The 14,658-nt window shown below is 40.8% G+C and overlaps 1 protein-coding gene across 2 annotated transcripts in view; it reads left to right on the top strand.

The window, feature by feature from the left end:
- LOC141106142 (transmembrane protein 150A-like) overlaps positions 1-14,658 on the top strand; it is a 205,673-nt gene that overhangs the window by 88,591 nt on the left and 102,424 nt on the right. The window contains exon 2 of one of the 2 annotated variants that reach the window (XM_073596615.1): positions 4,288-4,335. The exons of the other annotated variant lie outside the window; for it this stretch is intronic. Coding sequence (XP_073452716.1) covers positions 4,288-4,335 — 48 coding nt within the window. The remainder of the gene's footprint in view (positions 1-4,287; positions 4,336-14,658) is intronic. 2 annotated transcript variants of the gene reach the window in all.

Below are 14,658 nucleotides of genomic sequence, written 5' to 3'. Positions count from 1 at the left end.
AAGGTCCAGGTGGCCGCTTTATTGTTTTTTCTTGAGACCGCTTTCTCAGGAACCGCTTATTAGATTTTTTTTTTTAAGGCATTGGCCAGAGCTAGGCCAATACCTTTTTTTTAAGTTTTTTCCAAAATGGGACCTATCATTGGTATTACAAGGTTAGATTTAAAAAAAACCTTTTGAACCCCCCGAGGAAGCGACAATCAAATTGTGGTCACTCAAACTAGTTCTTTTTAGTGGCAGTTACATCAGCTAGGAGGGTAAGCGAATGCCCTGTCTGTAGTAGAACCTTTCTGTTATATATTTCCAGACCGGGTAGAGCTAAAAACTGACCCGGGTTTTCTGCCAAAAGTTTCAACAACGTTTCATAGGGCACAAGAAATAATTCTCCTTTCCTTTTTGTTCTACACCATCCAGCTCTAGGGAGAAGTCTTTCCATAGTCTGGACGTGAGAAGGTGTTTACTACACTATCTAGAAATCACAAGAGAGTTCAGAAAATCAAATTATCTTTATTTTATTCTCAGGACCACGTAAAGAATATATAGTGCTTCTGAAAACACCATAGGTAGATGGCTGCGAATGGCTATCAGTGAAGCCTATTGAGCTTCAGGGGCAGATCCTCCCGCGGGTGTAGTGGCCCATTCAACACGGACAGTAGCAACGTCCTGGGCGGAACGTGCAGGGGCTTATCCGGGTCGGGTCTGTAAAGCGGCTACGTGGACAAGCTTTTCCACCTTCACCCGTCACAACAGGTTGGACTTGCTATCAGCATCGGAACAATCGTTCGGCAGGAAAGTCCTGCAGGCGGTGGTCCCACACTAGAGTAAGTACTCTCTTATCTCCGGGTGCTGTCCTGAAAGACGAAGGGAGAAAACCTTAGTTCGACTTACTGGTAACGGTATTTCTACGAGTCTTTCAGGACAGCGCCGATGACCCACCCTAATTGTATTATAAAATGTGGTGTTATTGCTATGTTCTGCTTATCTAATTTCAGCATGGCTGGAGGCACTCTATGAACAACTGAGGCCATGGTGGAAGCGTCCGGTCTTTACCAGGAAACACTGCAGTCAGTTTTCTGTAAAGTGGGTGGAGCTATGCTCTCTCCAGGTGCGCTGTCCTGAAAGACTCGTAGAAATACCGTTACCGGTAAATCTAAGGTTTTATGGAACATGTTCATCTATTCAGAGGAGGGGCAAGTCTCTTCTTAAGGTGCATCTCACTGGTTCGTAGGTACATGTGACTCTCTTCCATCCTAGACTCTCTCTAATTTTATTTATTTAATCTTTTTTCCTTCCTTCCTCTTTAATCCATTATTCCTCTGCTCTTCCCCTAGCTCTTCTGCTTCACACAAAACAAAAAACAGCTGTGTCCTCTTGTTGTATCCTTATTCATTCATCTGAGTTCCACATTGACATCATGATTTTCTGACTGCACCACACGGTACAACTTTAGTCGTCTCCATCCGCCCCACTAGTCTTCTGTTCCTACTCTACCTATGGTGGAGCGACATACCTGGCTAATACTTTTTGTTTTTTTTTTTTACGGTTGTTTGGTTCTCGTTATTGAAAGCAGCTAACTTGGTATACTCTGTCTATTATATTGTTTTGATCTGCTTGAGACTGTGGTTTACAAAGAAGTTGAAAAAATAATTGTATTGCCACAATTTTTTTTGTTCACTGGGGTCTCTGCTTTCAGAAAATTAACTTTCGGGGTGGAAACAGTAATTTCCTGTAGGGATGCACCAATACCAGTTTTTAAGAACGAGTGCCAATACTTTCTCAAGTCCTCACCAAAACCTACTTTTAGTATCATGTCAGGGCTTGTTTACACAGTACATGCATGACAATTGATGGGAAAATCGCACAGATTTCACTTGCAGAGACACCAGTTTCACGTCAGTTTGTGTGCATTTTCCATGAGTTTTTACAACCTGCTCATATATGTGCTGGCAGGCCGCTGTATGATTTGAAAGATTCCTGTGCGATTCAGTCCGGTTTCAGGTGCAATTTCTAATCTCATACACTACAATTTGCATTGGAATCACACCTGAACTGCTGAATGAAATTGCCCATGACCTGGCTTTGAAATAGCACTGCAAACCGGCCTGCACGTTTATGAACCGAGTCTGAAGGTATCGGTTTTAGTATCAGAGCATTGGAAGAGTACCAATGCTTAGTATCAGCGCTGATATCAGCTACCAGTATCAGTACATTGCTAATTTCTAGCAAAATATGCAGGTTTGCAAAAATTGAATACATTGATCCAGTAGGCAAGCCGTTAAAGGTTTTTCCCTTCTATCCGTTTGGCTTTTATGCTGTTAGTGCGCAAAAGATTGGTTGCTTTATCAGGTAACATCCTTTATCGTGGACCTCCCTTTTCCCTAATGTCAAAGGTTAGAGGTACGTCGACCTTGTGGTCCTTCCTTTTGGACATGCTATTACTGTCCAAACTTCCCTTCCCTGAAATCAGAGGTTAAGTATACTAGCCCCCCCCCCCCCCCCCAGTACTTGGCCCAGCATACATTTCTTCTTGATCATGTTATTGGTGTGTGTGTGGTTTTTATTTTACTCATTTTTTTTTTTTTGTCTCCTGTTTTCAGTATGATGTATCATTGGTTTTGTGTGTTTTTTTTTTTTCGTGGTTGTTTGGTTTGCCTGCCACTTTTGCAGGTACATTTCTTCAGGTAGTTGTTCTCCCTAGTAGTGAATATTGTTCCTGGTCTCGAACACTAGTTTGATTCTTGGTGCCCTCCTGTCTAAATTTTCCTGTGGGAAACAGGAATTTAGAGCATTGGGTTTAAAGTGGAATTCCAGTCATACCCTAGCTAAGCCTAAATCTACTTCCACCCCCACTCTCTAAGACTATTTTATCTACCCTGTAAAAGGAAAGATGCCTATACTTGCCTATTCTAAAGCGGCTCCGGTCCGATCGCATGATGACCAGCGTCCAACGCTGCCTTCAGTATAGACTCGCACAGGCTCTGCAACCATTTTCGCTGCCTCTCCTCCACACTAAAGCCGGCTCTGCAAGCTGGTCCAGGGAGACTTTAGAATGGGTAAGTATAAACAAACATATTTTCTTTTACAGGGTAGATAGAATAGTCTTGGGGTGGGAGTACATTTTGGATTTAGTTAGGGTTTGACTGGAATGCCACTTTAAAGAAGTAAACCCTCTTTTCACACTTGTGAGATTTGGGATCCGACTTCTAAGACCCACATGTCAAGTTCAATGTGCTTCTATGATAGCCATTCCTACAGACACTACAGAAGTTGCATTGACTTCAGAAAAGGTACCTGCACTACTTTGGTCTGACTTTTGATGCAGCGTTGGTCCAGAGAATGTAGGTTCAGATCAAAGTTGCATGAAAGTTACGCTGCATTGCGAGTGCAAAAATCTAATTTAAATTAAATTAACAATAATGCAGGCTTAGTTTGCAAAGGTTTATATTTGCTCCCAGATTTAGTTCAACCTACTCTGCATGAGGATGACTGAAGGTCCTAGAAGTTGGAGAGAGATCACCTAAAGTTTGACAGCTACCACCAAATAATAAAGTCCTATAATTAAAAGGAATGGAACTTTTATGGTTATTTAGATGCTGCTGGCTTGCATCAGGCCCTCAGCAGCTCACTGAAAGGCTAAGCTAGCTGCCAGTTCAGGTATCTGGGTGGATTCCCACATTAAAGTGGAGATCTCTCAAGAGCCTGGACTGGCTGAGTGAGGATAGCTGGGAGCAGACTTTAGCCCTCTCTCAGGTGAATAGGGGTTGCAGGAATGCAGAAAGAAGTGCACTCCTGTGACCCAGAGGAGTAGGGCCAAGAAAACTTTGGTCCTACATCTCCTTTAATAAATGTAAATATTCCTCTTGATAAACCTGTAGAAATTAAAATTAAGGCTGAATGTTCACTTTCTTGATAGAACACCCCTAGAGATTGGTTTTTCACAAAACCACTAGACAGTAATAGTTGTTGAAGAAAACTTTTATTCAATTGGTTGCTGTTGGGCGGCAATTGCACAGTTCATTGAAACTTGGTCATGAGGACTTAAACAGTTTAAAACGTTTTGAAGATTCATTGTACATATTAAGATTAGATTATATAAAATTGTCAGTGGAGTAACACAATACATGTAAGATTGTTTAATAAGCTAAGCAGTTTTATTGAGCAATATTAGAACAGGGACATTCTTGCTTGGGTGCAGAGAAAAATGTACCACTCTTGTAATGAATATCTTAAACTTGAATAAGTGTGTGTAATTGAATGATTTTTTTTTTTTTTTTTTTTCATCATTTGCAGGTATGCCATGGCATTATCAAACAACCACATATGCCCTGTCTCTAACTGGTAAGAATCATTTCACCATTCATACCTATGTGCAGATGACTATAGTAATCCATATGTACAGTTCTAAGACAAAAATTGAGTGCGTTTTTGTACATGAGTGCTTGTGTACCTTATTTTAGACCAAGTGATGTTATCACTAGGTCTCTGTGTACTTCACTATTGTGTGCAGGCAGATCATGGCTGATGGGATGGGTCAGTAGGGGGCTGTACAGTGAGGGAAAAAAGTATCTGATCCCCTACTGATTTTGTATGTTTGCCCACTGACAAAGAAATGATCAGTCTATTTAATTTGAATGGTAGGTTTAGTTTAACAGTGAGAGACAGGATAACAACAAAAATATCCAGAAAGATGCATTTCTCTAGTCTGTCCAGGACAGCACTACAGAGATAGGCTCCACCTCCAGAGGCAGGAAACAATAGTTAAATCCATAAATGGGCGGCTCTTGTCCCTCTTCCCCAGTCTTTGTTTCCTCCACCGGAGCAGGAGGCTACATGGAGCTCTCCTTTCCCTGAGCCTAGGTAGGACTGCCTAAAGAGAGGGGGAAGGAGGTCTGCAGGTACCTGTTAAGGCAGGGTTGGCAGTAGAGGTCGACCGATATGGGTTTTTCTCTGGCCGATGCCAAAGCCGATATTTAGAAATCGCGGTGGCCGATGGCCGATATATGATGCCGATTTTTTTTTTTTGGGCCGATATATTAGGCCGATTTCTTTTTTTTTTTTCCCTTCATCGCATAAAATCTAACAGTTAGACCCCTTTCACACTGGGGCGTTTTTCAGGCGCTTTTGGGCTAAAAATAGCGCCTGTAAAACGGCTCCCCTGCAGTCTATGTGAAAGCTCGAGTGCTTTCACACTGAGGCGATGCACTGGCAGGATGTTAAAAAAAAGTCCTGCAAGCGGCATCTTTGGAGCGGTGTATACCGCTCCTCCACCACTCCTGCCCATTGAAATGAATGCGCGCCGCTGCCGAAGCGCCTGCAAAGCGTTTCGGCAGCAGTGCTTCAGGGGCGCATTTAACCCCTTCTTCGGCCGCTAGCTGGGTTATAAGTGCCCCGCTAGCAGCCGAATAGCGCCGCTAAAATGACAGTAAAGCGCCGCTAAAACTAACAACGTTTTACCGCCAACGCATGCCCGCTCCAGTGTGGAAGCAGCCTTAAGTAATAAGTGATACAGAAATTTTTTTATATTTAAACATTTATTAAACAAAACAAACCTCCAATCAGTTCACTTGTATGTATAATTTAGATTAAAAAAAAAATAACTATCTTAAATATTAAATACACAAAAACAGGTAATCAAAACTTTTGGACGAAAAAAAATGGGCTAACTTTACTGCTTTTTTTTTATTTTTTTTTTATTTCATTAGTGTATTTTTTCAAAAGAAATAGCGTTTGAAAGACCGCTGCGCAAATACCGTGTGACATAAAATATTACAACAACCGCTATTTTATTCCCTAGGGTCTCTGCTAAAAAAAATATATATAATGTTTGGGGGTTCTAAGTGATTTTCTAGCAGAAAATACAGGATTTTTACTTGTAAGCAACAAGTGTCAGAAAAGATTTAGTCTTTAAATGGTTAAACTGAGAACTTCTCCACAGAGTTCAGTCTATTGATAAAAGAACCTGAAAGAGATACAATGTATCTTCTTATCAGACTTGGCAGGCTGCCCAGAGGAGGAGAGAAGAAAATTTCAGAAAACTTGCATTGACTTCTATTACAGAAGTCATTTGCAAGTCCCGCTGAAGGTATAATCGGCTTTTTTTATCAGCACAATCGGCCAATGCCGATTAAGTAAAAAAAGCCAAATATCGGCCGATATATCGGCCGGCCTCTACTTTTGGCCACGCTAATACATTTTATACTGGCCTGCTTAATATTTGGCCTGCAGGTTAGTGCCTCTTTTACAGCTATGGGAAAGTTGGCCAACATACACAAATCGTTGTTCCCTTCACCCACGGATAATTGACTGGTCAAAATAGAATTTCCCCAATCGTCTTCCAGGACAGCACGAGATATAGGCACCTCCTCCTGCAGGATCAGGAAACGCATCACCAAACAGACTTTAAAGGCAGTCCCTCTGCTGAACTGGTCAGTTTTTGTTTCCTCTGGCTGGAGATGTCACCTGGAACCTGGGTGAGCAAGTTTTCTGTTTCTATGGCTTTCCTTTTCTTCCACCCAGCCCTTTACCTACCTAGGTTGCATGGGAGCAGCTGGTAGAGTCCTCAGCTAGACTGCCCTCCAAGACCCCTACTCTGCGCAGGAAAGAGATGGCTTTGTGTCCTTTCTCCCTCTGTGCCTGGTGAAGGCCATGTCTGGATTGGTCACACCAATGAAACCAGAGCAGGTTCTCAGTCTGGATATCTGGGTGCGTGCACTGTCTGTGCTGTAAGGGCACTTTGTGTTGGGGCTCACACAGTAGCTGCGTTGGGTGTGATGCCTGGCTGTGCTCCTATTTTACCAGATAATGCAGGACATTTTATGGAATGTGTTTGCTTCACTCAGTGTAAAGTGTTGCGGCAAGTTTATATTTACAACCTGAAGTCTATTTTCATTTCATTTGTTGTATTTATGTATTTTAGGTGGGTGTCCATCTGGTATCCCAGTGTTGTACAATCTTCATGTGTTGAGGGTGTGGTAATTTGTAGTGTATTTAGATGCATTTGCTTAGTGCAGGACAAATTTTGCTATGAATCTAGGAGTCAGCTAAAAAAAAGTTAGGAGCCAGTTTTTTTTTTAAACTTAATTTACAGGTGGAACGTGTAACTAATATGTTCCCGAAGGTGAACTTCTCCTTTAACCCTTTCGCTGCCAGAGCCATTTTTTGTTTGTTTTTTGTTTTTTTTGTTGCACGTTTAACCACTTGCAGCCCACCCACCGTCAAATGACGGAAGAGCAGTGCGGCTCTTATGGGATGATGTCATATGACGGTGCCCCAAAACGGGCGCTCTCGCGCACCCTCGGGGGGGGGGTGCGCATTGCGGTGATCGTGGCCGCGCCGTATCCCCCCCAATCTCAGTAAAGAGCCGATGACGCATCTCTTTTAATCATGTGATCGGCTGTGTCTAGTCACAGCTGGTCCCATGTAAACGCGGACAGAGTGTGTGGCGAGGAGAGACTAACAGTGGCATCTCCTCACAGGGGAGACCAGGACAGGTAATCTGGGCACTGATCATCAGTGCCCTGATTACAGTAAAGCCCCAGCAGTGCCCATTAGTGCTGCCTATCAGTGCCCATCAGTGCGGCATATTAGTGCCTCATCATCAGTGCCGCCTCATCAGCGCACATCAGTGAAGGAGAAAAATTGCTTATTTACAAAATTTACTGACAAACTAATAAAACTTTTTTTTTTTTTTTTTTTTAAATTTTCGGCCTGTTTTTCTTTTTAGTAAAAAATAAAAAATCCAGCAGTGAATAAATATCACCAAAAGAAAGCTCTATTTGTGTGAAAAATAATAAATGGGTACAGTGTTGCATGACCACTCAATTGTCATTCAAAGTGTGAGAGCACTGAAAATTGGTCTGGGCAGGAAGGGGGTGAAAGTGCTCAGTAGGCAAGTTGCTAAAAAAAAAAAAACATTTTAGGTCTGAAGATTGCATAAAACCCCCAAACATATCTTTTCTGAAAGCAGACATCTTAGAAAATGGTGGTAGTTACAATGTTTTATGTCGCAGGTTATTGCCACAAAGGTCTGGAAAGCAAAAAACACATTTTTTAAATGTGTTCTCAGTAAAAAAAATCACAATAAAACTTAATTTTAGGGGGCATGAAAAATGCAATAAATTACCCAATTTTTGGGTAAAATATAAAAGCCAACATTGCACTAAGTAAACAGTTGCCCAACATGTCAAACCTTAAACATGCCAGTACCCTATATTTTCCATAGGCGACGCTTTATAAGCCCCCTATAAGTCATCAGTTTAGCATTATAAAGGAGATCTGGTGCTAGAATTACTGCTCTTTTCGGCATGTGCGGCGATATGTAACGTGTATCGCAGTCAACGTTTTCAGGTGTAGGTGCCCCGCTGCGTGTGTTTACATTTGTACATGGAGGGGCCTCAATTTTTGTGGGGGGGGGGATCTTTGGGTTTTATGTGCATGGATGTAACTTTAATTTTTCTTACAATTAAAAACTTTTTGTTAAGCAAAAAAAAAAAAAAAAAAAAAAAAACTTTTTTTTTCCCATCACATAGTTTGTGGTGATTTTTTTTTTTTTTTTTTGGTGACAGGTTCTCTATAATGAGACATCCATAACGGACCCAAGATGTCTCCCCTGTGCTCCACTGAATGTAATGCAATGCACATTGCACTGCATTAGTCTTTCCCGTGGAAACTGTCAACGGGGACCCGGAAATGACATTGCACTTCACTTCCGGGTCAAAGAGGAGGGGAGGAGAGCTGACATGTCTACACATGTAAAATACCATATATCCATGTGTAAAATACCAACAGCATCAGCTGGAGCAATTAAGTAGAATTATGGCGCAGAATGAATGGTCCTGAATAGTATGCAGTACACTGTATGGGAAGTCCGTGGCCTGGATACTGATTAAAAAGACAAGGGACAGGTCAGCACTGCAGCAGTGGGAGAAATGCCTCCTAAATCATTCAGTCTCGTGGGTAACCATGAGTGGGTGGGGGAGACCCACAAACAGGAGACCAACAGTTGGTAAGAGGTAGAGCCCCTCCTCCTGCTCCTCTTGTTTGGGCTCTCCCTCCCATCCTGGCCCCCCAAATCTATCCTTAGGCAGTAAAGATTGTTCGTAAATTAAGAAGTACCATTACAAGTTGAAAACCCTCTATACCTAAACCAGATCCCACTGAACATGGACTTGTCTAAGAGAACTGTGCATAACTACTGCAGAACATAGTGCTAGTTATTATCATCAACAGGTACCTGCTAAGAAAATGAATTGGAGTCTGTCTTTGCCTGTAAATGTATATCATAGGAATCCGTTTCTTGTGAGCAATAGTCACATTTAATAAAGAATTTTTTATACATATGTACCCCACCCTTCAAAGTGTCCCTTACTCCACCGGGGTATACCCCCAAGCAAGGGTGATTGTAGCAAACTTTGGCTTGAAAGCAGGTGATGACAAACTACAGCAGCCAAGCACTGTGCTGGTATCTCTTAATCATATGTATCCAGTAAGGATATATAAACACACACTTTATTATTTTATAAGGCATGTAAAAGATTATTAGTCTGCTTAACTGTGTTTTCATATTATTTGTATAGTATTCACAAAAGCAAAAGTTTATGCGACACTTTTTATTTGTATTCATTCCAGTGCATGTGGGAAACACATTACTGTACAGTGTGGGCAGCAACTTCAAAATGGGGGATTACCTCAGCTTGTATATATTGCTAACTGGGAATAGGTTGTACAGAGAATTATTTAGATATGAAGTAAAAACCTTTATTTTGACAAATATACACAACTTGTAAACAAATATACATCACATGGAATGTATAGTACTGCTGCAATGTGGAAGATAAGCTGGCATAATGGCCATAGACCCATGTAAACCATCTATATGATATGAACATTGAACAGTATGAGATATCATGAACCAATATTGCTCCATATAAAGAATTGAACAAACACAATGCATATAATCATATGGCAAAACATGTATGTATGCATCCTGTAAAACTGACGCGTTTCAGTGATATTCCCACCTCATAAGGAGCTGGTGCATACGAAATATCTGTAAATAAAGTATATTATACTATAATTTACAGATATGTCGTATGCTCCAGTATCACTGAAACACATCAGTTTTACAGGATGTATACATATGTTTTAACATATGATTTTTTATATGCATTAATTGTGCTGCTTCAATGTTTTATATGGAGCAGTATTGGTTCATGATATCTCATACTGTTCAATGTTTTTATGATATAGATGGTTTACCTGGGTCTATGGCCATTATACCAGCTTATCTTCCACATAGCAGCAGTACTGTAAAGGTTTTTACTTCATATCTAAATAATTCTCTGTACAACCTATTCCCAGTTAGGTTTTCACTTCATATCTGGCTTTGTTCATGTGCCTCTCTCAAAGTCCCAACCCTTCACTATTTGCAACAAATAGGGATGGAGGCACCTGGTTATTCCAGGTGCTTAATTCAAAGTCCCAAACTCTCTTCCTTTGTCAGGTAATTAGTAACATTCCATCAAACATCTGTTTCTCAGGTTTGCAAGGCTTCCACCTGGTCGTCTTTTCACACATTCTCCCATTTCTTCATCTGATGCCATCTTCGGCTGTCAGATCCTTCAGGTGGCTCTTGGAGGCTGTCCCCAGTTTTTCTGTTGCTTTTTCTTGGTCCTGTTTGCCATTGTTTCGCTTTGTTGCACACTGCTCTTTTAGGCTGCTTTTGGACATCTTGAAGGTTGAAGACAATTTGTGTTCCACAATGGCCAAAAAAGAAAATGGGATCTCTTGTACTCGCCATGAAATTTATTTTCTTGGAGTCCATTGAGGGACCCAGATTCTACACCTTCACACCACCTGTTTATGGTGATGCTTGGTACTGCTTTTCTACAAAGCTGAGGCATGCTGGTGCTAAGAAGGGTTATCCTTTAGTTACTACAGTTTCCCAGGGTCAAGTCCTCCTGTAGATGGCTGTATAATCTCCAAGACAGAAATAAACCCGCTGATTAAACTGTTTCCAAATGAAAACTTAAGACCCCTTTCTCACTGGGGAGCTTTGCAGGCCCTACAGCGGTAAAAATAGAGCCTGCAAATCGCCCTGAAAGCCACTGCTGTGTATCCAATGTGAAAGCCCCGAGGGCTTTAACACTGGAGCGGTGCGCTGGCAGGACGGTAAAAAAAAGTCCTGCTAGCAGCATCTGTGGAGTGGTGAAGGAGCACCGCTCCTAAACCGCTCCTGCCCATTGAACTCAGTGGGGCAGCGCGGCTATACCGCCAGCATAGCGCTGCTGCAGCAGCGATTTGCGGTGGTTTTAACCCTTTCTCAGCCGCTAGCAGGGGGGTAAAACCGCCTCCACTAGCGGCCGAATACCGCCGCTAAAACGACGGTAAATCGGCACTAAAAATATCGCTGTTTTACCGCCGACGCCACCCCCGCGTGAAAGGGGCCTAAGATAGGAATGTTAAATGTTGTCAAATCCTTAATCAAGCATACAATTTTTTTTTTTCTATTTTTCTCTATTTTTAATTTACATTCTGTCTACTACTGCATATGTGCACTGTGTGCTTCATTCAAGGTATCCCTCTGGTGATAACTGTCACAGTTGGCAGTGTGCTTGTCAGCTCTCAACTGAGGTTTCAATTCCCCTCTCATATGGCCGGTGTCTTAACTGGTCACGTGTATCATCACGATAATTACAAATCTAAATGGAGACCAAGATGTTGCCATCCTTGCTATTCCTTGGTTTAGTTCCTTGTTTTAAAGTGGAACTTTTAGTCAGAGAATTAAGTCCTGCTAGATCACTTCAGGCTGGCCCCTTTTGCATGTATAGCTATGAAAAACATTAAAAATAAGTTACTTATAGGCTACTTTCACACTGGGGCGTTGGCGGTAAAACGATGCTATTTGAACAAACACAATTAATGATTAATAACCCACACACACCTCTCTTGCCTGTATCCTGGGCTCCGCTTGCCCATCTGCGGGCCTGGGATCTGCATGGTGGGTGGCTGCTGGGTATAGAATTGGGGGGGGGGGGGGGGGGTGAGATCTCCTCCCCTTCAAGTGATGTCATTTACATGTCTCTATTGACAATTTCCCCTGGATGTCTCATTAAGGAGAACCTGGCACCAAAAAAACATGTTCCCTATGTGATGGGGGGAAAAAGTTAAGTAAAAAAAAAAAAAACAACTTTTTTTTTTTAATTGTAAAAAAATTAGTTACACCCAAGTACATAAAATCCCCCCCCCCCAAAAAAAATACATACATATACGCACGTACAAACAAACACGCAGGACGTCTGTGCCTGAAAACATTGATTGCAATAAACCTTACATATTGCCGCGCACGCTGGAATGAAAGCAATAATTCTAGCTCCAGACCTCTTTCGTAACGCTAAACAGATGACCTATAGGGGGCTTTTAAAGCGTTGCCTATGGTGAATATAGAGTACTGACATGTTTAAGGTTTGACATGTTGGGTATCTACTTACTCGGTGCTCAGTAATATCGTCTAGCATAAAAAATTGGAACTACTGCTATTCTCTAGGGCAGTGATGGCAAACCTTGGCACTCAAGATGTTTTGGAACTAAATTTCCCATGATGCTCAACTACACTGCAGAGTGCGTGAGCATCATGGGAAATGTAGTTCCAAAACATCTGGGGTGCCAAGGTTCGCCATCACTGCTCTAAGGTGTCTGCTTTCAGTAAATATATAATTGGGGGTTTTATGTAATCTTCAGGCCTAAAATGATTTTTTAAATGTGTAAAAAATGCAAAAATGGCTCTGGCTGTGAAAGGATTAAAGGAGAATTTCACTTTTTGGACACGTTAAATCCGTAAGATTTGTTAGTTTAAAAAAAAAAAACTGGCTCCTAACTTTTTTTAGCTTGCTCCGAGATTCTAAGCAAATTGGTCAAGCCCTGGGTTTGATGGTTTGGTTGGGGACACAAGGAAATGTGGTAGTTGGCAATCCTGGCATTCCAGGAATGGAACTGTTTTTGAAACTGTTAAATCGATGGGTTTAGTTCCGCTTTATGATTTTATTGCTTTTCAGGTGCTCTGGGCTTCAGCAAAATGGCAGCCTCGAGCAATAAGTAACAGGAGCAATGCTGGAGGCAACTTACAGCATACACTAATTTTGGTAGCATAATTATTAATGTGGAATGTATGTTACTTGCTAAAGAACATGTTATTTTTTTTTTAACAAGTTATGTGTAAAGTTCTGCTTTAATCCAATTTCATTTTACAAAATAACTGATGCTAATAACTGTTGGCTATCATCCATGCCCATTTGACATGAGTCAGAAAAATCTGCTTTAAATTTAAGCTTAAATTTTTGTTTTTTTTGTTTTTTGTATTTAATGGGTTTCTAAAATGGAAACTTCACATGTGGATATGTTTCCCAAAGTTCCTAGGAAAGCTGACTAATTTAGTTTATGGTTCCTGCATTCCTTCCTATCTATTATGAGAGTTCAGAAAACCCATCACCTTCACTCACTTCACCTTAAATAGTTAGTCTGGTTGAAAAAAAGACAAGTCCATCATCTAGTTCAACCGATTAAAAAGGGGGAAAAAAGAAAATTATATATATATATATATATATATATATATATATATATATATATATATATATATATATATATATATATATATATATATATATATATATATATCTTTTTTTACAATCCTATATACACAATCCCATCTCCACAGTTGATCCATTGATCCAAGGCAAACAAATACCCAACAAAGCATGATCCAATTTGCTTCAGCAGGGGAAGAAAAAACCCTACTGATCCCCCAAGAGAAAATCGGATGTTCCGTGGATAAACTTTACCTATAAATGTTAGTATTCAGTTATATTTACATTTTGGAAAGAAGCCAGGCCTTTTTTAAAGCAATCTACTGAGCTGGACAGAACCAGCTCCTGAGGGAATCTATTCCACATCACAGCTCTAACTGTGAAGAAGCCTTTTCATATTTGGAGATTAAATCTCCTTTCCTCCAGTGCCCTTTTGTCCTCTACGGTGACCCTAAAGTGAACAACTATACACCAAGTTCACTATATGGACCACTTATGTATTTATATATGTTGATCATATTCCCCTTAATCTCCTCTTCTCAAGAGAATAAATTCAGTTCCTCTCATTTTTCCTCATAGCTGAGCTCCTCCATGCCTCTTATCAGTTTGGTTGCCCTTCTCTCCAGTTCCCTAATATCCTTTTTGTGAACTGGTACCCCAAACTGAACTGCATATTTCAGATTAGGTCTTACTAATGATTTGTATAGGGGCAAAATGATGTCTTTCTGTCTGGAGTCCATACCTCAATACAAGAGAGGATCTTGCTTTGAAAACCGTTGCTTGCCATTGTATGCTATTATCAAACCTATGATCTACCAGAACACCCAGATCCTAGTATGATGCATGCATATTTTTAGCCCCCAAGTGCATAACTTTACATTTATCAACATTAAACCATAGTTGTCCAATTAAAAAGTGCGTTGAGGTTGGCTTGTAAGTTGGAGACATCATGTAAGGACGTTATTTGACTGCATAGCTTGGTGTCATCTGCAAAGAATAAAATTGTACTTTTAATCCCAGACCCTATATAATCAGAAGATTTAATGTGCTTATCTTTGTAATGTATTTCACAAACATGGTT

The sequence above is a fragment of the Aquarana catesbeiana genome, linkage group LG08, assembly GCF_042186555.1.
Source record: "Aquarana catesbeiana isolate 2022-GZ linkage group LG08, ASM4218655v1, whole genome shotgun sequence".
Taxonomy (NCBI): Eukaryota; Metazoa; Chordata; class Amphibia; order Anura; family Ranidae; genus Aquarana; species Aquarana catesbeiana.
Note: the sequence above shows the minus strand (reverse complement) of the source record. Positions and strands in the feature narration are given on the sequence as shown.